Raw genomic sequence first — 23,415 nt, forward strand, 5'->3', positions numbered from 1 at the left:
TGCTTAGCCTCTGTTACTTAGCCGCCTTCCCAGCCCTGAAAAGGATTTTAAAAAGATGTTGCTCACTATTAAACTTTAAATCTCACATTTGCACCTTACTGCTAGGTCACACTGCCCAGAGTACACTCGAAATGCCTTTTAGTACAGGCTCCAAAATCTACACAGAGAAACCCTGTCTCAAAAACGGAAACTCTGATATCAAATATTTAGCCGATTTCTTTATATAAAAAATGGCAAGCACATCCATCTCTGATATATATGTGTGCTTTCATAAATAATAGTAAAACTATTATTTGTTACATACATAGCAAAATGATTTTAAGTGAATTTATAATTATCAGTAAATATGTCTTGTATACCTATGTTATATACTTACATACCTGGAGTTGTGTAAGAATTTCTTTGACAAGAAGAAACTGAAAAGTGGAAAGGTTTAAGTCCTGAATTAGGGACTGTACTCTAGGAGTTAAATAAAAGCAAGAAACTTGGAGTCTGGGGATGTAGCTCACTTGGTCGAGAGCTTGTTTTAGCATGCTCGAGGCCCCGAGTTCCGTTCCCAACACCTTATAAAACTTGGGATATGGTTTATTCCCAGCATTTGAGAGGTGAAATCAGCAGGTGCATAAGTTCAACGTCATGTGCCACCTCAGCGTTTGAGGCAAGCTTGTACTACAGGACGACGTCTCCAAACAAACAAAAAAACTCCACCTCCGCCCTTCTTTCTTCTCTTCCTCTTCTAAGACCCACGTCAGGGAAACAAGTCTGAATTGGAAGTTTCAAGTCTGACGAGGGATTAGCTAGAACTGTGGCTGAATTGGAAAACTGCAGCTGGCCAACCAGCCAACCCCTGGCCTTTCTTTCTCAGTTTATCAAGAGCAGCACAGGCAGGTCAGGCGGCGCTGGGATGGCAGCTAACATTTACGTGACCAGCCAGATCCGAATCTCAGTGGACTTGAAGTCCCACAACGGTTCAGTAAACAAACCTTGCTCTTCCGGCCTCATTCCTTCTCCCCTGGGACGATGCCCGAACTGGAAACCTGGCGGGCCAGAGGTCGACCTTTGCTCACACCTCGCATGCCCAGCGTGGCTCAGTGCCAGGGGCGGGGCGGGGCACGGCCTCCTCGCCGGCCAATAGGCAGCCCTGGGAGGCGGGCATAGCCTGCGCCCCGCCCCCGCCCCTCCCGAGAAGGGCGCATGCGCGAATGAGGTTAACGCCGGAGTGGGCGGGGCGCTGGGGGGCCACGTCCAGCGGCGTAGACAAAGGCGGGCGTGCGCACGCTCTTACGTAGACCTGGGCCGGCGGCGGGCAGGGCAGGGCGGGAGCGGCAGGCGGCGAGGACTGCAGCTGAGCCTCACGGCCGGTGAGTTGGAGGGACCCGTTCCTGACGGACGCCCCTGGCCCCGGCCGGGCGTGGGACGCGGGGTCGGGGGCCACTGAGGGTCCGGCCGGTGGGGCTGCCGCTGCCGGGCGGTGCGAGCTCCTTCTCGCTCCTCTGTCCTACTCAGCCGGCCCTTCTATCTCCTCCCCTTAGCCGGCTTCTCTTCCCACTGACCACGCTTCTCCCGCAGGCCGCCGGCCGCCTCGGCCTTGCCAGGCCCTCAGCTGAGGAGCGTGACTGAGAACCGGGCGTTTAGATCACGTGGAGACGCCTCCACCGGTGGTTCCCCCTGGAATGCACCCTTTCCCCCCGCTGGGCTCACATTTTTCTTCTCTAGGTCTGTCTCTCCCTACATTCGAGGGGCAGCCCTCCGCTGGTCTGTTCGCTTTGCTGAGCCTCCGCGTCCGCCTCTTTCCCAGCCCTGTTCATGCCCCAGACTCCACTACCTCCCTCTTGCTTCCCTTCCCTTCCCCTGGTGGCAGCATCCTCCTGCCTGAAACATTTACCTGTTTACATTTTCCATCTCATTTGGATGTCACTTGTCATTTGGATGGTGGCCCAGAAGTTATAGAAATCTATGTGAAGTGGTTCCGTCCCGTACTCAACTCTTCGTGCTTATTATCAGTAGACTGCCACGAGAGCATTCGAAGAACTTTGGGTTGGAGTTCGTTTTCCTTAATTTTAGCAGAACTTTAGGAACCTCTGGGAGATTGTATTGCAACCCCGTAAGAATGAGCATTGAAATCACTTAAACTGAAGTCAAAGACTGAACAAAACTCCTGTACTCTTGCCCGCTGAATGTTCTTTTCTCTTTCTGAGAGTAACTTTTCTTTTTAGTTCTATATTTTGGAGAATTTCAGATGTACAAAAATAGTATTTCTAGCTAACATAGGCCCATTTTTTAGTCTCATCTACATTTTTTTCTTCTGCTATGTCTCAGAAAAAAAAATTTAGCTCTTGTGTATGGATGGGTAGGGTAGGGTTGGTTTTTTTTTTTTTTTTTTTTGGTTTTGAGACAGGTTTTCTCTGTAGCTTTGTAGCCTGTCCTGGAACTAGCTCTTGTAGACCAGGCTGGCCTCGAACTCACAAAGATCCTCCTGCCTCTGCCCCCCCCCCCCCAGTGCTGGGATTAAAGGTGTGAGCCACCACCGCCCAGCTGGTTGGATTTCTTTTGTTTTGTTTTTTCACCAGTAAACTATATATCTCTAGTCCCAGAAAAGTTTTTGATAGACGGTGAGCCGTACATGGCAAAAGTAGGTTTCAAACTCAATAGTGTAGCATTGTATGAAATCATAATATATTTTCATTGGAAGATAACCTATTAAAAGTTCTTCCTTGAGCCGAGGAGATAGCTCGATGGGTAAAGTGTTACGCGAACAAAGAAGATCTGAGTTCAGATCCCCAGCATCCATGTAAAAGCCAGATGTGGTGCTCATCTGTAATCTCACTGCTGAGAGACAGAGACAAGAAGACCCTGCAGACCATTTGGTAAGCAGGTTCAGTGATAGACCCTGACTCAGTAACGTGGAAGGGCTTGAGAGATGGCTCCTCAATTAGGAGAGCCTGCTATTCTCGCAGAGGACCTGGGTTTGATTCCCTGTACTGTGTGGTGGTTTCCAGTTATCTGTAGCTCCCACTCCAGGGGATCCACATACAGACACATACAATTATACAATTAAAAATAAAAGAGCTGGAGAAGATGGCTTAGCGCTCTAGAGCCCAGGCTGCTCTTACTGAGGACCTAGATTTGATTCCCAGCATCCAGGTGATGGCTCACAACTGTCCATAATGCCAGTTCTGGGGAATCTAGCACCCTCTTTGGCCTCAGGCACCAGGTATGCGCAGGCGTACATGAAGGCAAAACACTCATACACATAACATAATGAAACAATCTTTAAAAAAGTTTTTAAATGAAGAATGACTAAGGAAAAGACCTGATTTCTGTTTCAGTATGCATATACATGAATGAGAACTTGTAGATCATCTTGTTCAGTGTCTTCATTTTTCTTTTTTCTTTAGCAAGCCTTCAGGTTTAGAGGGGTTCGCAGCCTTGTCCAGAGCAGTAGTTCTAAGAGGCCATGTTGAGGCTAGGAAGAACATACCATTTTCCCAACTCTGCTTTAGGTCTCTCTTTGCCACAGCGAGGTGCCTCTTTCAGGTTGCCTTGAAAACTCATAATTCTGAAAGGTTTAGGTGGGTTAGCATGAGCTTTCCCAGTGAAGTCAGAGTAATGCAATGACCATATGCTTTAAATTATTTTAAAAACAAATGGGAAACAAAGGAAAAGTTTTGATTATAGCGTTTAGAAGACTTCAGAAAATACTGACTTAAAATGGTTGGTAATAAGAATAAGATATAAGAATTTAAATAACATTCATTGCTATTTAATAAATTCACAAAGGGGAATCCACTTAGGGATGCAGCTCAAGTGGAAGAGCACTCAGTATGCTTGAGTCCCTGGGTTTGATCCCCAGCGTAGCTGGGAAGCTTCTTAATGGAATTTAGACCGTTTGGAGGTACACTCTTGGTGTTTTCCTTTTTCTCTTGGGAGGGGGGTGGATGTGATGGGAAGGTCTTCCTTTGTAGACCTGGCTGACCCTCTTGCCTTAACCCCCCTCTCCCAGTGTTGGGTTCCTTTACTCTTAATGGCTGAGAGGACAATAGTATCTTCCTATAAGCCCGTTCATGCTATTAACATAAAAATCTGGATGGGTTAGGTTTTGTTTTGATAAAACAGTATGCATTTCCTAGCAAACTTTATACTATTAAATTCCTTATAAGAAAGCAGTAAATTTTCAATACAGTCATACACAGAGATACTGTTCTGAAATGTACATTGCTAGGAAGTTTGTTATTAGGACATAGAGGGCATTTACACGAAATAAAATGGCTAAAGTATCTATTAGTAGTGAAATCTTTGGGGACCATTGTCTTTTAGACAGTTTGTTATTGCTCAAAATGCCCTTATGCAGTGCTGTAACAGTTAATTTTCCCCCGAAACATTATTGCAGTTGGGAACACATGAATGTTACAAGGCAGCCTGCATAGTTCCAAGGCTCAGTTAAAGGACTTTCTTCAAATGTGTTGAGGGTTTTTAGTTTGGTTGTGGTTTGCTTGTTTTTTATAAAGGAGGTGAGGCACATACAAGCAGAAGAACCATTACCATGACTTCTTGAATGAGATACCTGTCTTTAAACATGATGCTGTTAATGGAACTACTCATTAAGTGAATCTATATGTTGGTTGGTTCAGGGCTCGTATTTTTTACAAGAGGACTAAGGATTGATTAATGAGATTGCCTATGCAAGTTAAACTGGTAAGCCAAATGAGAAGTAAAATAACTGAGTTACTTGAATCCCATTCCATCCATTGACAGCATATGGCAAAACTGAGTATTGATTATAGTCCATCTTTCTATTAAATTAGATAGCTCCTCTTCCCTCTCTTCTATCTTGTGTGATGGCTAGTCTTAATTGTTCTCATCACTGGATGGAGAAATGTTTAGGTGATTAGCAAAGCACACCATAGGATATGGAATCCTCTTTCCAGATTATAAAGACTCTGGTTAGTGAATCTTTTAGTCCTTTTATAGATTCTTACGATGGCATTGCTAAACAGTGGTGAAAGGTGAGGAGTGTCTAGCTGTCGGAAGTAAATCACAGGAACTATGTGTGCCCTTCAGAGCCTGTCTTCTTCCTGTCTGCCATGAAGTGAACCTCTGAGTCCATCACACATTTTGCTGCCATGTTTTGCCCAAGCCTGTGGAGCTAGGCAATCTTAGACTCTGGAGCTGAGCCAAATAAAAAAATTTCCCCTTGAGTTACTCAATCATTTTGGTCTCTGACAAAAAGTAGCACACATGTATGGCTATAATTTTACTTGTGTATCAGTTTTCACGTTTACTGTGGGGGTGTTCTCTAAGGAGTGTTGTGAACAAGCAAACCCTAGACTATAGAATACTTTAGATTTAGACGTGAGTGTAGTCTGTGTGTATTTTGTGCATGGTTGTAAATTTGCTTTCAGGATGGCCAGTTGTGGGTTTGTAACCAATACAGTAATTGTTGTACAGACGGAGTTTAATGGGAAACAGCTACATCTAGTTGACATGGTGTCCAGATTTGCTTTCTATTCCACCATGTGCTTTAAATGAGCTATCCATCCAGCAGCATTTGAATGCTTGGTCCCCAGTTGGTGACATTGTTTGGGGATGCTTAGAAGGTGTGGCTTTGAAGTTTTAAAAGTCAAATACTATTTCCACTTAAATTCCCACTCTGCTGCTCGCTTTTGATTTAAGATGTGACCCTTCAGTATCCTCTAGCAGCTGTCATACCTGTTCTCTACTCTGCCCTCATGGGCTTTTACTCCTCTATAACCATAGCTCCAAACAAACCCATCCTTCTATAAGTTCCTGGCTCATAGTGTTTTATAACAGCAATAGAAAAGTAACTAATAGACAGGGTAACCAAAAGCAACTCTGAGAGAAAAGGTTCTATATGACCTACACAGCCCAATCATTGTTGATCCTTGAGAGAGGTCAGGACAGGAACCATGAAGGAACTCTACTTATTGGCTTGCTCAGTGGATGGACTCTGCCACATCAATCATTAGTAAAGTGCCCCACATACATGTCCACAGGGCAGTCTGATGGAGATAACTCCTGTAGAGGTTCCTTATCCCAAAGTAAATTTGTTGTTGAAATAGGGTTTCTCTGTGTAGCCCTGACTGTCTTTGAACTCACTCTATAGAACAGACTAGCTTCACACTCAGAGATCTGACTGTCTCTGTCTCTAGAGTGCTAGGATTAAAGGTGTGTGTGTGTGCCACCACTCTCTGCTTTCCAGGTAACTTAATTTGTGTCAGGCTACAAAAACTAACCAGCACAATTGACCCCTTGTCAATTTGACACAGACACATCACTGTTAAACCATAATTTTTCCTTTCTTGTTTATCCTCAAGACCTCATGTTACTGTAACAGTATAAAATGGCATAACTTTAGACCTGCCGCAGTCTTTAAAACTTTAAGATAGGGTCTCAAGTGGTTCTCAGCCTTCCTAATGCTGCCACCCTTTAATATAGTTCCTCATGTTGTGGTGACCCCCCAAACAAAATTATTTTTGTTGCTACTTTATAACTATAATTTTGCTAATTATGAATTGTAATGTGAAATATCTTAGGCGACCCCTATGAAAGGGTTTTTCAGCTCCTCCAGAGGGTCATAGCCTACAGCTTGAGAACATCATCATCCTGTCCTGAAACTTGCTATGTGGACCAGGCTGCCCGCAAACTCGGAGACCCACCTGTCTCTGCCTCCTGACTGAAATTTGCTTGGCAAAAATTTTCAACACTTTAAAAGTCCAAGGTTTTTTAAAAATCCATACTCTCTTAAACTGTGTCCTGTAGAATGAAAAACGTATGTACGTTCTCATTTCAAAGGAAAGATCCAGGGCACAGTTAAAATCAGATCAAAGCAAAACACATCTTCCAGCTGTGTAAATAGCTTGGTGTTCCATAAGTGGCAACTCACTCCTGATCGTATGGGCTTGTCCCACTTTTCCATCTCTGATGATAGAGAAAAATACTTTTATCTTTTTATCTTTTATCAGTTGGAAATATATTATTTTCAGAGTTTACCTTTAAAAGTTTTGACCAGCCTGGTCTACAGAGCTAGTTCCAGGACAGGCTCCAAAGCCACAGAGAAACCCTGTCTCGAAAAACCAAAAAAAAAAAAAAAAAAAAAGATATGTACAAATTTCATTTTTATGGTAGTTGCTCTTATAAGAATGTAAAAGTGATATGCTAGTTAGTTTGCTTTAGTGATTACACAGTGCCTATTAAACGATCCCACTGAGTCTGGGCAGTGGTGGTGCACACCGTTAATCCCAGCACTTGGGAGGGCAGAGGCAGGTGGATTTCTATGAATTCAAGGCCAGCCTGGTCTACAGAGTGAGTTCCAGGACAGGCTCCAAAACTACACAGAGAAACCCTGTCTTGAAAAGCCAAAACAAGAAGGAAGGAAGGAAGGAAAGATCCTGTTGAACCCTTTATATACAGTTGTCAACTAAAAAGTTTTTAAAAACTTGGGCTGGTGAGATTGCTCAGTGGGTAAAGGTATTTGCAGCTAAGATTGGCAGCCCAAGTTTGATCCCTAGACACACATGGTGAAGGAAGAGAGCTGACTCCTGCAAGTTATGCTTTGACCCCCACATAGGCAAACGCAAAATGCATTAAATTTTTTAAAACCGTTTTAAAACATTGACCTTGTATGTTTATTTACTTACGGTGTTGGAGATTGCGCCTAGGGCCTTGCACATTGCTAGATACCTGCTCCACCACTGAACCACATTCCCCACCTCTTGAGTCTTTGAGATAGTTTAATGCAGACTTGGTTCAAAGTCTCCATATAACTGTGGCTGGCCTTTCAGTCTTGCTTCTACCTCCTAAGTTCTGGGATTGCAATGCTTGTGGTGTCTCCCCTAGAGGACAGTGATTCATATACCTGTCCTCAGTATATGTGTGTTTGTGTGTGAGTGCCGACGTAGAACCTCAGTCCTTGTGTGTTCTGGGAAGGCTCTCTATTACTGAGTTCTGTCCCTCACCCTTTAACTTTATGTATTTATTGAGACAGAGTTTAGCTATGTAGTTCCGGCTGGCCTGAACCTCACTGTAGACCAGGCTAGCCTCAAACTCAGAAATCTATATGCTTCTGCCTTCTGAGTTCTGGTATTAAAGATAAATACTACCAGACCCAACTGCTGTGTTAATCTTTGAAACGAAGTTTCTCTAGTTCAGGCTGTTCTGAAACTCACTATTGTAGCCCAGGCTGGCTTCAAACCCATGACCTTCCTGGCTCAGCCTCTCAAGTGTTGAGAATTCAGCTCTGAGCCACCACTTTCAGCTTTTTTCTTTTTTTGAATTGGCCTTGAACAAAGCATAAACCATTACAGAATGTTTTGAAGGGCTTTAGTAGGCCCAGGAATGCCAAACATGGTGCCAACAGTGTTTGCTTTGCCCTTCTCCCCATTCCCTCTACCTGCTAAACCGTTAGATTACAGATAACATTCCAAAAGCTAGTCACCAGGGTTTATTCCCTTGTTTGGCCACTTCTTCCTCATGAGGCTGACTACCAAGGCCCAAGCTATTGAAAATGTTGAAATCCAACAATCAAAAAGTCCCTTTTTTTTGGAGGCCCTAATTAACATGCCCAATCAAAATTAACCAAGGATCCTAACATTGAGTTTCCTCTTTCCCTTTATAAACTGTCATTTACCTATGGTCCACATCTGTCTCTTCTATATCCAGAGACAATCCTTTGTCCCTCTGGGGCAAATAAATCTCCTTTGTGCTTAGAACTTGGTCTTGAGGTATTTTGTGCTGACTTAAAGATCCTTTCATGTTTAACCAAACCCTTTTCTAAATTAGCTATTCATTTTATATTTGCACTAGGAGTACAAGAAGATGCAGTAATTGTACATCCCATACTACTTGATAAAGCTGGCTTTTTAGTTTGACACATACTCATGAATGTAAAATGGATCTAATAATTACTAATTTGCATTTCTTTAACATAAAATGGAGAACCTTTTCATGATTGCCATTCATATATATGTTCTCTCTTAAGTATCCAAATGGTATCACCACTAATTTACATTTAAAATGCTTATTATTTTGTGTGTGTGTGTGTGTGTGTGTGTGTGTGTACGTGTGTACATAGGAACTTCTGTGTGTTCTATGGTGTGAGGGTAGAAGTCAGAGGAACAACTTGTCAGTTCAGTCTCTTGATACAGGGTTTCAGTGTGTAGCTCTGTGGCCTGAAACACTGACCTCAAAGTCAAAGAGAACTGCTGTCTTCCACCTCCAGTTTGGGATTAAAGGTGTCCGTCAATATTCCCAGCTGATTCTCTTTCCATCGTCTGTTTCCCAGGAATTGAACTCAGGTCATTAGGCTTAGTGACAAGTACCTTTATACCCTGAGCTATCTCACTTGCCCTTATTGGCATTTAGAAAAACTTTTTGCATAATAATTCAACTGTCTTACTTGATTTTTAGTATTGTTCTGTTCTGCTTTTTGGTTTTTCGGGACAGGGTTTCTCAGTAGCTCTGGAGCCTGTCCTGGAACTCACTCTTATAGACCAGGCTGGCCTCAAACTCAGAGAATCACCTGTCTCTGCCTCCCGAGTGCTGGGATTAAAGGTGTGAGCCATCAGCGCTTACTTGAAAGATGCAAGGACTACTACTGAACTTTCTTTCTTTACATGTGCTGTTGATTTGAATTTAGGCCCTTTCGTCTTTCACAGCAGGTGCTCTTACCAAGCTATCTTGCTCGGCCCCACATTGCCTTTTTTTTTAAATTTTAAGACTTATTTTTATGTGTATGAGTGTGCCATTTGAAGCCTAAAGACAGTGTTGGACATCCCCCCACCCCACCTCCACACACCCCAGAACTAGAGTTATAACCATATGTATACATGTATAGACCAGGTGGGTGTTGGGAACCAAATCTGTCATCTGCAGGAGTTGTTGGTGCTCTGAACCACTGAGCCGTCTCTCCAGCCACTTCCTCCTTCCCTCCCTTTCTTTCTGGTTTTTAAAAACGTATGTGTGTTACCTTCAGTATTGTGAGCACCATGTGCATGCAGTGCCTGCAATGGCTAGAAGAGGGCATCTGATCCCCTGCAACTGGGGGTTACAGATGTTTGTGAACATTGAATTCCTAAAAGCAATCCTGGGTCCTTGCAAGGACAAGTGCTCTTCACTGCTGAGCCATCTCTCCAGCCTACATGCTGTCCTTAAGTGGGTGGTACTGTATATCAAGATTCTTGGTTTTCCCTAGCTTTAGGAGACCTTTAATTTTTTGGAGTGAACTTGATGTACCATGTTACTTTTTATCCAGTGCTAACTCTGGTGAGTTGAGAATGACTTTGGGGCTTGGGGGAAGAACAAGACCTTAAAACTCAGCCCCACTCTTCCTAGTGAACTGAGTCAACTTTTGTCTGTTGTAATCTGACTCTACCTTGAATAATTTATTTTACCCAGAGCACATTTCAAATGTACGTATATTGGTGATTCTTTAGGTTCACAAGACCTTAGCCACAATGCTCCGTATCTAGAGAAACACTTCCTACTGAGCTGTAGCATCCCATGCAGGCCATTCTTCCGTTTCACTACTAAAAACAGTTGAAGCCGGGCGATGGTGGCGCACGCCTTTAATCCCAGCACTCGGGAGGCAGAGGCAGGCGGATCTCTGTGAGTTCGAGACCAGCCTGGTCTACAGAGCTAGTTTCAGGACAGGCTCCAAAGCCACAGAGAAACCCTGTCTCAAAAAACCAAAAAAAAATAAAAAATAAAAAAATAAAAACAGTTGAAATCAGCCCAGCTGTGTTTGGGAGCCATGTTTGCCATCACATCAGAAATGAGCATTTGATAGGTCTGAAGTTAACTCACCCCAAAGCAAATGTAAGGTGTAGTCCTGTTTCTGTTCTGTGGTTTGTTCTAGTTAATATTTAACCCTAGAGCATATAAAATGCAGAGGTTGGACTGGATTCTCAGTGGTGAAGTCTTAACTTTGTGGTTTGTCATCAGCTTGTTTCCTCCAGCTTTGAAATGATAATTAATGTTTATACTTTGAATTTATCAAGCTCTTGTTTCAAACAGTGAACTGATAGCTTGATCTGGTTGATTGGTACTCTGGGAGGGATTTTAAGTGCTTAGGTTCCTCAGTTTTAGAGACCAGTAGACAAAAATCTCCATAGTCCCACTTAACAGTTTACAATAACTGATCTTTTAAAGGTCATTTAAAATTCACACACTGTATAGCTTTACAGTTCACCCACTTAACATGCACACCTGGTCTCTCTGCCTTCTGTCTGCTGCTGAGATATAGAGCCCCTCTTGCATGTTCCTGTCTCTGAACTACACTGTGCCTTCTCTCCATGATAAAGTAAAACTTGAAACTGAGCCAAAGTAACCACTTACACACATAAAGCACTAGTCAGTAGTTACTATATGAACAGGTAGGTATAAGAATCTCCAGTCAGGTGAAGCTGTTCTCATCCCTTTAGGAAGAGCCCACACCTTTTAACTGTTAACCCCAATCTCTTCACTTCTGCAGTGCTAGCCACCAATCTGTTTGTTTATAGATTTGTTGATTTCATTTTAATGAAATCATGCAATTTGTGGTCGTTTGAATGTATTGATGCACAAAAGAGGGTATTGAATCCCCAGAACTGAAGTTACAAATGATCCCAGACTCCATATGGGTGCCGGGAACCCAAGTTCTTAGAATCTAGGTGCTCAGGCAGAACAGTCAGTGCTCTTAACCACTGAGCCATCTAACTAGCACTTGGGTTGGATTTTTAATATTGTGCTAAAGTTTATACCCCCACAACTGCTAATAATTCCAATTCTCTACCTTAAGGATGACCAGAGTAAGTCTCCTTTTTCTAGTTGGCAACTACCTTAATCTCATCTGCATAATCTCTAACAGAATTTTTTTTACTACCAGAGTTTGCAGCCTAAGATACAGTTTTATATCCTTTCATGAGCCTTCTTATTGTTGTACCTAACTTTGTGTATATTCCCTTCTCCCTTTTCTACCTAGAGAATAAGATGCCTTTTACATCATCAAAGATGGTTAATGGTTTTCTCAAATTATATTTATTCTTTGCTGAGTTCATTGTTAATAATCCTGAACCCAAATTCAACTCCACATTAGAGTCACTTGAGTTTCCTAGAAATACTTACAAATTTGTTTCTTTCTATAATTACCAAGAGGTTCTAGTAAACAGGTCTGCCATGAGGCTAGTGTTAATTTATTTCATGGTTGTTTGAGAAATTAAAAGGTGGTGTTTATCTGCATATGTGTCTGTCTAAGTGTATGCAGGCCCATAGAGAAAAGGGTGCCCAGGTGTCCTCTCACCCTCCTTCTCTGTTATTTTTATTTTTAATTTTATTGATTTTTATTGAGCTCTATATTTTTCTCTGCTCCCCTCCTTGCCTCTCCCCTCCCCTCAACCTTCTCTCAAGATCCCCAGATTTCCAATTTACTCAGGAATCTTGTCTTTTTTCTACTTCCCATGTAGATTAGATCTATGTACGTCTTTTTTAGGGTCCTCATTGTTGTCTAGCTTCTCTGGGATTGTGATTTGTAGGTTGGTTTTCTTTGCTTTATGTTTAAAAGCCACTTATGAGGGGGCTGGAGAGATGGCTCAGTGGTTAAGAGCATTGCCTGCTCCTCCAAAGGTCCTGAGTTCAATTCCCAGCAACCACATGGTGGCTCACAACCATCTGTAAAGAGGTCTGGCGCCCTCTTCTGGCCTTCAGGAATACACACAGGATATTGTATACATAATGAATGAATGAATAAATAAATAAATAAATGAATAAATAAATATTTTAAAAAAGCCACTTATGAGTGAGTACATGTGATAATTGTCTTTCTAGGTCTGGGTTACCTCACTCAAAATGATGTTTTCTAGCTCCATCCATTTGCCTGCAAAATTTAAGATGTTGTTATTTTTTTCTTTGTGTAAATTTCCATTGTGTAAATGTACCACATTTTCCTTATCCATTCTTTGGTTTAGGTCTTCCTATTCTTTTTAAGGTAGAGTCTCTCCCTAAACCTGGGACTTACTGTTTCTTTTTCTTTTCCTTTTTCTTTTCTTTATTGAGCTTGGCTGGAAGCCAGCAATCCCTAGTGCTCCTCCTGTTTTCACCAGCCTCAGAGCTAGGGTTACAGTTGTGCTCTGGACACCAGGCTTACTGTGTATGTGCTACAATGTGAACTCTGGTCCTCATATTTTTATTTCTATTTCATATTTCAATAGCAAGTTCTTTTGACCACGGAGCCATCTTTGCAGCCCGTCTCTTTTAATTTTTTTTAATTTAAATAGTTTTTTAAATTTATTATGTATGCAGTGTTCTGCCTACATGTCAGAAGCCCGCACCAGATCCCATTATAGATGGTTGTGAGCCACCATGTGGTTGCTGGAAATTGAACTCAGGACCTCTGGAAGAGCAGCTAGTGCTGTTAACTTCTGAGCCATCACTCCAGCCCCACTGTCTCTTTTTTAAAAAAGGATACTGTGTTATTGTGTCTTCTCCTGATAGGATTTTTTTTTTTAAGGTGCAGCTCTACCTGCTTCTTTTTGTATATGTATTAGAAGGGGTGGGGAGGACAGTTCCTTGCAGAGGTAATAATAGTATGAGCTGTTAATTGGCATTTAATGTGTGACAAGCATGTACTTCGTGTGCTTAAAAAATGTATTTACCCTTAAGTGGTCTAAACAATTTAAATTTTAATTTGTGTGTGTGTGTGTGTGTGTACATGCACACATGTGAAGGCATGCGTGTGGACATGTAAAGGTCAGAAGACACCTTTTGGAGACAGTTTTCCCCTTCCACCCAGAGATCATACTTGGGTCATCAGGTTTGCACAGCAAGCACCTCTGTTTACTGAGCTACCCCACCAGCTTTAACCATTGATTTTTAATAAAAGGATGCTTTTATTATGCCTTTAGAGTTATCACGTGACATCTCTCTTTACATATTCTGACAGTCGTGGTCACCTGATGAAGATGTGAGTTATTTCTCGGGATACTTTCTGAAATATTTCTGTATTTAGGAATGATGATAGCCCCTGCCACATTCCTGTGACTAGATCTGAACTAGCTTAGAGGTTTACATGAATTTAAATAATTTACTTCCTAACCTTTTCTGGGGGGTCCTGTCTTTTCCTCCTTAGCCTTCATGAACGTCTGAAATAGTGACTTTGTGTTTACTTTTTCCTTTGACTCTTGTCTGCAGGTTATTTGTTGACTGTTAGCACAGTACCAAGCACATGCTGTCTGCCCAGTGAGTGTATGTTGAATCCGCCACTCCGAGGATTGAGGACATTGGAGACTACTCAGGATTAAAAAGTTTAGCTAGCTCAGCAAATTAGCTCTGTCTCTGACTACAATGAAACGATCTTCCTTTCTGACACTCAGAACTAGTTGGGTTTTGTGTTTTTCTCTGAAACAGTTGAGTAGTTTTGGGTTTTTTGGGTAGTCAGGGGGCTTTTGGTCGATGTGATTTTCAGTGTTTGGCAGGAACCTGGCTGTGGAAGCTAAGAGAATAAGCAAATACTAATTAGTGGCTTCCCTACCACGCATTCCTAAGAGGTAGTGTTGTGTGTCACTTGAAACAAAGTAATATCGTCTCCTAAATAATCAGTGTTCTGAATTTTCAGTTACTTCTGACTTTAATATTTCAACTAACCTCCAAGGTGTGAAGGACATTATTTTATAATTGCAGTTTGTTTATTGTTTCCTTGATTTCTAAGAATTTATGTGAGTACTGGTGTTGGCCAGAGAACTTGTCAGACTAGTTCAGTGTTCTCTGCTTTAGAGTCCAGCTTTCTTGAGCAAGTACTCTAGGAGGGGTGAGGGGAGGGGAGAGGCCATCACCTCTCATGGAAAAAAAGATAGGTACAAGCCATTTCTGTGAAGGCTCAGTGGTCAGTATTTTAGGCTTTTGCAGTCCCTGGTTTCTGGCACACACCCTTATTTCCGTATCTTTTTAAAACTGTAAAAGCCATACCAAGCTCCAGAGCCTTATAAAACAAGCCATAGCCAGATATGTGTACTTGGCCAACTCCTGAACTAACTGAAGAAATGAGTGTGTTGCTACATGTGTTTATTTTGGTGTTTTGGGAACATGAACCCAGAATAACCTTGGGAATTCTGAACTGATTTGTGATACAAAGAAGAATGTTCAAAACTTTGGCATGTGGGGTCAGATTTGGTATGTGACAGTCATGCTGGCCTGTGGGACACAAGGTAACCTTGGGCAATGGGACAGAGGGCTCTTGCTGTATCTTCTCATGGGAATGCTGGCCAAGGGGAACAGGGGCCAGGATAGAGGGGAGAGTGGAGGGATGACTCTTGATTTGGGCTAGGCCCTGACAGGTATAAGGAACACAGTGACGCAAATTTCTCAGTCACTTTGGGGATGTGGTTAGAAATCTGGCATGTATAATAAGTTTAGTCAGTTTATAAGATTTAAAAAAAAAAACACACCCATGTACTTGGATTCTGAGAACAGCTAATTCTGATATGTGATTTCAGATCTATCCTGTGGCTTTTCTTTCTAGGAAATCCAATAGCACCTTGCATAAGTAAGGTACTGATTATTTCGGGGTAGTTTGGGATGCAGGAAGCCATAAATGTTGTTAAAGAACATGGGATAAAAAAGTACCCTCCTGTACTAACAGATTGTATGACCCTAGGAAGTTTAGTTATCTCCTTATTTTTACCATCCTCATTTGTAAATGGTAGTGGTGGTGACTCACCATAGAATTGTTGGGAGAATAAATGAGGACAGTGTATGGGAGAAATGTGATAAATATCTTGTAAAAATTTAAACGTGTATTTCTTCTACAGTTCTATTATTCTAGGAATTTTGCTGGTACTAAATCATGTATGCTAGGATTATTTAGTACAGCAATATTTAACAAAAGGGTGGAATTAGTAGTGTTTAGTTTGGGGATAATCCTGTTGTGTTGTTTTAGTTACAAACTGTGCACCTGCAAAGAGTGGGAGAGCTCTGCTTTTACTTATAGAACTCTCTTCCAAGTTAATTAAGACAAAGTAAAAAGCAAGGTGAAGAACAGCGTGCCTTGTTAGTAATGCCCTCATTTTTGTTGCTTGGTGCTGAGACAGACAGGAACAAATGATTTTCCCTTGTAAATAGAAATTATATTGGGAAGAATACAAAGCTAGTCCCATCTGTTATGAAGAACTTTAAGGTCATAGGACAAGTCAGAATGGGATTTACATTCCATACTATACCCTTACCTTTCAGAATGCATGCTATCATGGGCTGGAGAGATGGTTCAGTGGTTAAGAGTGCTGCCTGCTCTTCCAAAGGTCCTGAGTTCAATTTCCAGCAACCACATGGTGGCTCACAACCATCTGTAATGGGGTCTGGTGCTCTCTTCTGGCCTGCAGGCATACACACAGACAGAATATTGTATACATAATAATTAATTAATTAATTAAAAAAAAAGAATGCATGCTATCAGAAAGTTGGTGTGGCCACAGCTCCTTCTACCATGGAAACCTGTATATTTATTTACCTGCTCCCTTTGACCTTGATGAGTAGGGAAGCTGGCTGTGGGTTTACCCTAAAACAGCTCTCCCTTGCCACACATGTAGACTTACTGACATTTCTTGTCTTGCTTTGTGTGACTGATGGTGTTTCTGTTTCCACCCCCAGCCCTGGCAGCATGTAAACAACCTTTTGCCAAGAACCCAGGTCACCACTGAGAAGGGTGCCTTAAGGGAGAAGAATATCAGAGGACACCAATGCCAGGCGTGTCTGGAATAGTGCTCGGTACAGGCAGCATGAGACGTTCTGTGCCAGCCTCTGTTTGTTACTGGCAAAAGCTGGGGCTCTCCAGATAGGAGGGTCCTGGAGCAGCCAGCACCAGGAGCCCCCCACAAGGGAGCATGGGACTAGCTATGAACTCTTTACAGTGAACTCAGTTTTACCTTATGAAGGAATTCTAAGTAAAAGTTACTTAATTTCTGCATACTGACATTCAGAAGCCTTTGGTGTGACGTGCCAGCAATTACTTTTGTCTACTGGAATTTTCAGGATTCTTCTGGCATCAAGGTGAACTCTTCTTGGTACTTCTGGCAATACAGACCTTTAGGACAAATTCATCTGCTGAATGCTTTGGGGCAGGAAAAAAAAAAACCTTGGAAGCAGCCCACATAGCTGAACAGAAAGCTCTCCCTTGCCACTCACTTGCCCGGAAACTTAGTAAGGACTCGGATGCCGTTCCTGAAGCCTTGTCCTGCCTTGTTCACCACAGCTCTATCTGTGCCAGGGAGACCTGGAATTTCTGGGGTTCTCCTGTGGCTCTTTTCTACTACTCTGTATTCAGACAGTTGGATGACATGAACTTTGAGATGGAGTTTGTCACCCATGTGGAACTGACTTCCTTTCCAAGGCTTGTGCTGTTGGAAGGGACCATCTGAAGACGTGTTTGTGTGTAGAAAGGAGGGCACCAGCCTAACCTGCATCCTCCACCATGTTCCTGTTGCTGCCTTTTGATAGCTTGATTGTCAACCTTCTGGGCATCTCCCTGACTGTCCTCTTCACCCTGCTACTTGTGTTCATCATAGTCCCTGCCATTTTTGGAGTCTCCTTTGGTATCCGAAAGCTCTACATGAAAACATTGTTAAAGATCTTTGCGGTAAGTTGTCCTATTGTGATAGGTTTCCTCCCAGGGGAGAGAAGGGCATTAGCAGAAAGAATGGTTCCTATCAGGAGTCCTTTTACCTTCTACATCACAGTGGGGCCTAGACATCGGAAACTGCCTCGTGCAGCACGGGTGGTAGGGCATAATAAGGCTTCTGCCAGTGGACTCCTTTTTCCTCTCTCACAGCAGTCCGAGGTCAGTCCTTGCATTCATGCAGAAAGAATGCAGAGAAAAGAGGATTTGAATTTTTCAGAAAGATCGAGAATACATCAGAACTTAGTTAATGTACCGTTGAACCCGACTGATTGTTTTAAATGGAAGCAGATGAGAAGTAGTATCTCCTAAAAGTTGGCCTGTGCCACAGGACTTTAATATTTAGACAGAGATTTGCTACTTTAGTTGTAGAATGTTTTCAGTAGTTACCAAATCCTCAGGAATTCTTTTCCACAGCTGAAGCTGCATAATTTGAGTAATGTACCATGGTACTATAATACACTTGTTCATGTAATATCTTAGAGGTTTATTTGGTTTGGTCTGGTGGTTCTAGGGATCAAACCAAGATCTTTGATGTGCTTTGCAAGCACTCTGCAGTCTTTAAAATGTTTTCCCCACTTTTTCTTAGTCCCTTCCAATTCTGTAGTATTCGCGGCTCTCACAAGAACAAGGTGGGACTGGAGAGATGATGCGGGGGTTAAGAGCTTGTTCTGCTTCTTCTAGAGGACCCAGTTGTGAGTCCCAGCACCCACATCCGGTGACTCATAAGCACATGGAACCAGCTCCAGGGCAGTCCAATCCCTCTGGCTTCTGTGGGACCTGCATTCACTGTACAGGCACACACAATTGTGCACACATACCCACATAATTAAAAATGATTTTGAAAAATTTGAAATCAAGGTGAAATAAGCAAAAAATAAATCCAAACCATTCTAAACACAGTTCGATGGCATTTGGTATGTTCGCGTTATATACACCACCTCTTCTAGTGCCACACGTTGCTGTCACTTCAAAGGAAGCTCTTAAACCAGATCAGTCATTCCGGAGTGGGGAATAACTAGTGCAAAGCTAGCCCGAACTAAAGGAAAAAACCACACACTCACTCAGCAGTCTGTCCTCGTTTCATCTTTCAAGGCCCTGGCTAGCACAGTGTTCACTGGATTTACCTATTCTCAATGTGTCCTGTGAATGGAATCCTACACAGTGTGCTCTTCTTTGTTTGACTTCTTTGGCTTAGTATTTTCAGAATTCATCTGCGTGGTAGCAGTTGTCAGTACTTTTGTGTATTATGTGTGGGTAAACAATAACTCATTAGGTGTCTGTACTGCAATTTGATTATGCATTCATCTGTTGATCAGCTGTTTCCACCTTTTGGTTGCTGTGGACCCATGTTTGGGAGTACCTGTTTTTAAGTCTGTTTGTGTTCTGCCTTGTTTCAGAGATGTTCGTTTTAGCCTGTGTGTGTGAGAGCATGTGTGTATGTCGGGGAACTGAGCCTGATGTTGCCCATCTTCCTGAGTTGCTCTTCCACCTTAGTTATTGAAGCAGAGTGTCTCAGCCAAACCCAGAGCTTGCTGGTGTCTGCTCAGTCTTTCTAGCTGGTATGTCGTGGAGATCCTGTCTCTGACATCGGATGCCGAAATTACAGGTGGGCCACCATGCCCACCTGGCATTCATGTGAATTCTGGTCCTTGATTGCATGACAAGTGCTTTAAGCACTGGGTCATCTGTCCTGCCCCTAGAAATTGCCATTTTTAAAACAGAAGTAAGAGTTAAAAATCTAGATCTCCTTTTTAGTGTTTAATTCATCTTGGATGACACTGTGTGAGACAAAAAGCCTAGAATACTTGTATAGCCTTTCCTGAAAATGGAGGACCAACCAGATGGCTCAGTGGGTAAAGGCACTGACTGCCAAGCCTGATAACCTGTGTTTTATTCCCTAACCTGTATGGTGGATGGGGAGAATTGACTCCTTGAAAGTTGTCCTGCTCTGACCTCTGCTCATGCACTGTGGCAAGTATATCCTGTAGTAGTTAGAGGAACAGAAGGGATAGAATGAATGAATGTATATAAAGAAGACTTACTCATAAAGTGGCTTACAGGCTGTGGTTCAGTGACTTAGTTAGGGTTATTATTACTGTGACCATGACCAACACCATGACCAAAAGCAGTGATAGGAGAAATGGGTTTATTTCACTGACAATTACGTGTAACAGTTCATCATCAAAAGCAGTGAGGAGAGGAACCTGGAGGGAGGAGCTGATGCAGAGGTCATGGAATAAGCTGCTTACTGACTGACTCTTCTGACTTGCTCAACTCACTCTCTTATAAAAGCCAGGTACCATCCTGGGGGTGTCCCTGCCCACAACAGACTGAACACTCCCCCATTAATAACTAATTAAGGAAAGGCCTTACAGACTTGCCTGCAGCCCTGTCTTATAGAGGCATTTTCTCATTTGAGGCTCCCTTCTCTAAGATGACTTCAGCTTGTGGCTGACATAAAACTAGCCAGTTCTTCTGGCTAATTCAATTATGGCTGTCTCTGGAAGGAAAGATCTGATAGTAGTTAGTCCCATAGGCTGAAAGTCTCGCTGGTCTTCAGTGTGTGTTGGAATACTGACACCAGCGAAGGGGGTGCCTCTGCATCAGGATAGATGAACTTGCCAGGGGGAGGGCAAGCAGGCAGAAAGCAAAAAATTTTCTTCCAAGCCCTTCTATGTATGCTGCCACCAGATGGTGTGACCCAGATTTAGGGTAAATGATCCAGATTTGGGGTTGGTCTTTCCACCTCAATTACTTGAGTATTACTCCATTCAAGAAACTGTCCTCACAGGTATGCTCAGATGCTTGGGTCTTAGTTAGTCCCAGATTATTTTGAAGTTGACATCCAAGTAAAATCCTTAGGGGATAGAGTATTGGTTGTTGAATCCTTAATACATGCCAGATTTGTTCTGCCAATAAGCAAATAAATATTTTCATAATTTTGTTTTTAAAGTATACATTCAGGGGCTGGAGAGGATAGCTCAGTGGTTGAGTACATGTTGCTTCTCAGGAAACCTGAGTTTGATTCCCACACCCACGTTGGGCAGTATGAACTCCAGATCCAGGGAAATCTTATGCCATCGTTTGGCCCTGCAGGCACTATACTTCGATGCACAACACACTCCCTAGTAATTAAAAATAATAAGAATAAAATGTTAGAGACCATAAAATATACACACTCATAAGTTAGGTGTACTAGTGGCATATACTTGTAATCCCAGCACTTGGGATGCTGAGACTAAAGGATCACAGCGAGTTCAGGGCCAGTCTAAATTGCACAGCAAAACCAGTCTCAAAAAAGCAACAACAAAGTACATTGTTGCAACTTTTAAATGTAGATTATAAATGTACATTGGGATGATTAAATGTTTACTGTAGGACTTATAACCTTAGGCCCCCAGAGTGTGTACATCTTGAAAATCACTGTTCTGGGCACAGTGATCTAAAGTAGTAATGGAAATAGTTCATATATTTGTAACCTCAAGATAAAGTTCACTGGGAGAGTTCTTAACTAGCATGTCCTAACCCTAGCAGTGCAAAAAGAGATGAGCAAATTTTTTTCAAAAATTGTATTTGTAGCCAGTTAGAATGATGCACATGCTTTTAATTCCAGAAGGCAGAGGCAGGTGGATCTCCGAGTTTGAAGCCAGCCTAGGCCACATAGTCAGACTAGGACACTAAAATAAATAAATAACTACATTTGACCTTCTTGTATTTTTAGAGTTATGTTGCCAGTCTTTGAGAGGGCTCACAGTGCCCTCTGGACAAACAGGCTGCATGCTAGAGAAAAGGGTGGGCTAGAAGGGACTTGGTGTATGTCGGCGAAGGCATAGGGTAGTCCTGAAAGCATCTGTGCTTTCATCTTTGGTATCCTGAGTTGGTTGAGTATGTCTGTGCGTGTGCATGTGCACACTTATACGTGCTAGGCATGCACTCTACCAAAGAGCTCAATCCTGTGAATTAATCTTTAGGGACTCAAAGAATTGATGCTGCTTTTATCAATGACAGTACTTCGGTACAGGCTAAGGTGTTATCAAACTTTAGAAAGTATATATGTGTATTCATGTATATACATCTAAAATTTATATTTGTTGATTGATTGCTCGGTTGATTTTAAGAAATGCCCAAATTTCTGATGGCCTATAAAAACAAACTTTCTCCAAGAACAGGGTGCTGACAGCATTGTCTGGTCAGTGCCTACTTCTGGTTCGTAGACTCTTCTTACTGTATCCTCAGGATAATGGAGCTTGCTGGGATCCCTTTTATAACCCTGTTCCTTTTTTCTTTTAAGAATTATTTCATTGTTTTATGTGTATATGTATTTGTACCATGTGTGCACAGGTACAGTGGAGGCCAGAAAAGGGTGCCAAATGCCTTGGAATTGAAGGTGTAGTGGGTGTGAACTACTGAATTGTGGGTGCTGGGAATCAACCCAGTCCTCTTCAAGAGCAGCAAGTGATCTTAACAGCTGAACAATCTCTTCAGTCCCATAACCTTATTTTTGAGGACTTTTTCTTCATAATCTTATTCACGTCTGAATAACATCATATTGGAGATTAGGTTTCAGCAGAATTTTAGAGGACAAAGATTTTTGTCTCATGGCATTGAATGTTTGATTTTACCTTTCAAAAGATCCTTCATTTTTTCCCCTAAATTGGAATGATGTACATATTTTTTAGAATTGGAAGAAAGCTAAGAGATTATCATATTTCTTTGGTCCTTCTGACTATACATTTTAATCACCAGGGAAACTTATTTTGGGCTGTGCATGTAGTTCAGTAAAGTGTGCTGCCTGTACAAAACATTGGGTTCAGTCTTCAGCACAATATAAAGCAGGATGTGGTGGTACATCTTTACCCCAACACTTAGGGGGTAGAGTCAGGAAGTCAGAAATTGAAGGCCATCCTGGGCTGCTACATAGTGAGTTTGAGACCAGTCTGTGATGCATAAGACCCTCTCCAAAAAAGAAAAAAGAAGAATGTATTTACTTTGTCTCCTACTCAGAGGTCTACCTCTTTCCACTTCTTGTGTGCTGGGATTAATGGTACATCATCACCATCACACCCAGGTCAGTAGTGGGTTTTGCTGTTGTTCTTATTCGTCATTTGTTTGGTTTTTTGAGACAGGGTCACTACAAGTCTTGGCTGTCCTGAACTCATTATGTAGAATAGACTGGTTTTGAACTCACAGAAATCTGCCTCTCTGCTGGGATTAAAGGTGTATACCACCATGCAAATCCAGCTCAGTAGTGGATTTTTAAACCATTAAATTTTGGAATAGTTTTTTTTTAAATTTTTTATGATTTACTTATCTTTATTTTATGTGCATTGGTGTGAAGGTGTCAGATCCCCTGGAACTGGATTTTCAGACAGTTGTGAACTGCCATGTGGGTGCTGGGAATTGAACCTGGGTCCTCCAGAAGAGCAATCAGTGCTCTTAACCGCTGAGCCATTTCTCCAGCCCCTGGAATAGTTTTTATATGATAGTAGATAAATGTCAAAAATTATAATTATACATGTCTTATAGCTTACACTTTTGTTATTTTTTGCATATTGCCCTTCAGTCTATGATCATTGATGTTCATAATTTGGTTATATTAATAGTGTAGCCATACATTTTATGTCTGCATCTCTTGTTATTTCACTAGCCATTTTTACATTTTATTTTCATGAAGATCATTAAAACTGGGTATTTGATAGTTCAATACACTTACCTATTTTTTTTTAATGGGACTAAGCATAAGTCACTTACCTAAG

The 23,415-nt window shown here is 42.0% G+C and overlaps 1 protein-coding gene across 1 annotated transcript in view; it reads left to right on the plus strand.

The window, feature by feature from the left end:
- Positions 1–1,248: 1,248 nt before the first annotated feature.
- The window catches only part of Gpat4 (glycerol-3-phosphate acyltransferase 4), a 36,611-nt gene continuing 14,444 nt past the window's right edge, over positions 1,249–23,415 (plus strand). The window contains exons 1-2 of the mRNA XM_041673646.1: positions 1,249–1,361; positions 16,633–17,617. Of these exons, the coding sequence (XP_041529580.1) occupies positions 17,453–17,617 (165 nt within the window). The 5' untranslated portion in view covers positions 1,249–1,361; positions 16,633–17,452. The remainder of the gene's footprint in view (positions 1,362–16,632; positions 17,618–23,415) is intronic.

This window comes from Microtus oregoni, unplaced genomic scaffold (assembly GCF_018167655.1).
Source record: "Microtus oregoni isolate MIOR12 unplaced genomic scaffold, Mior012 000024F_ref0000369, whole genome shotgun sequence".
NCBI classification, from domain to species: domain Eukaryota; kingdom Metazoa; phylum Chordata; class Mammalia; order Rodentia; family Cricetidae; genus Microtus; species Microtus oregoni.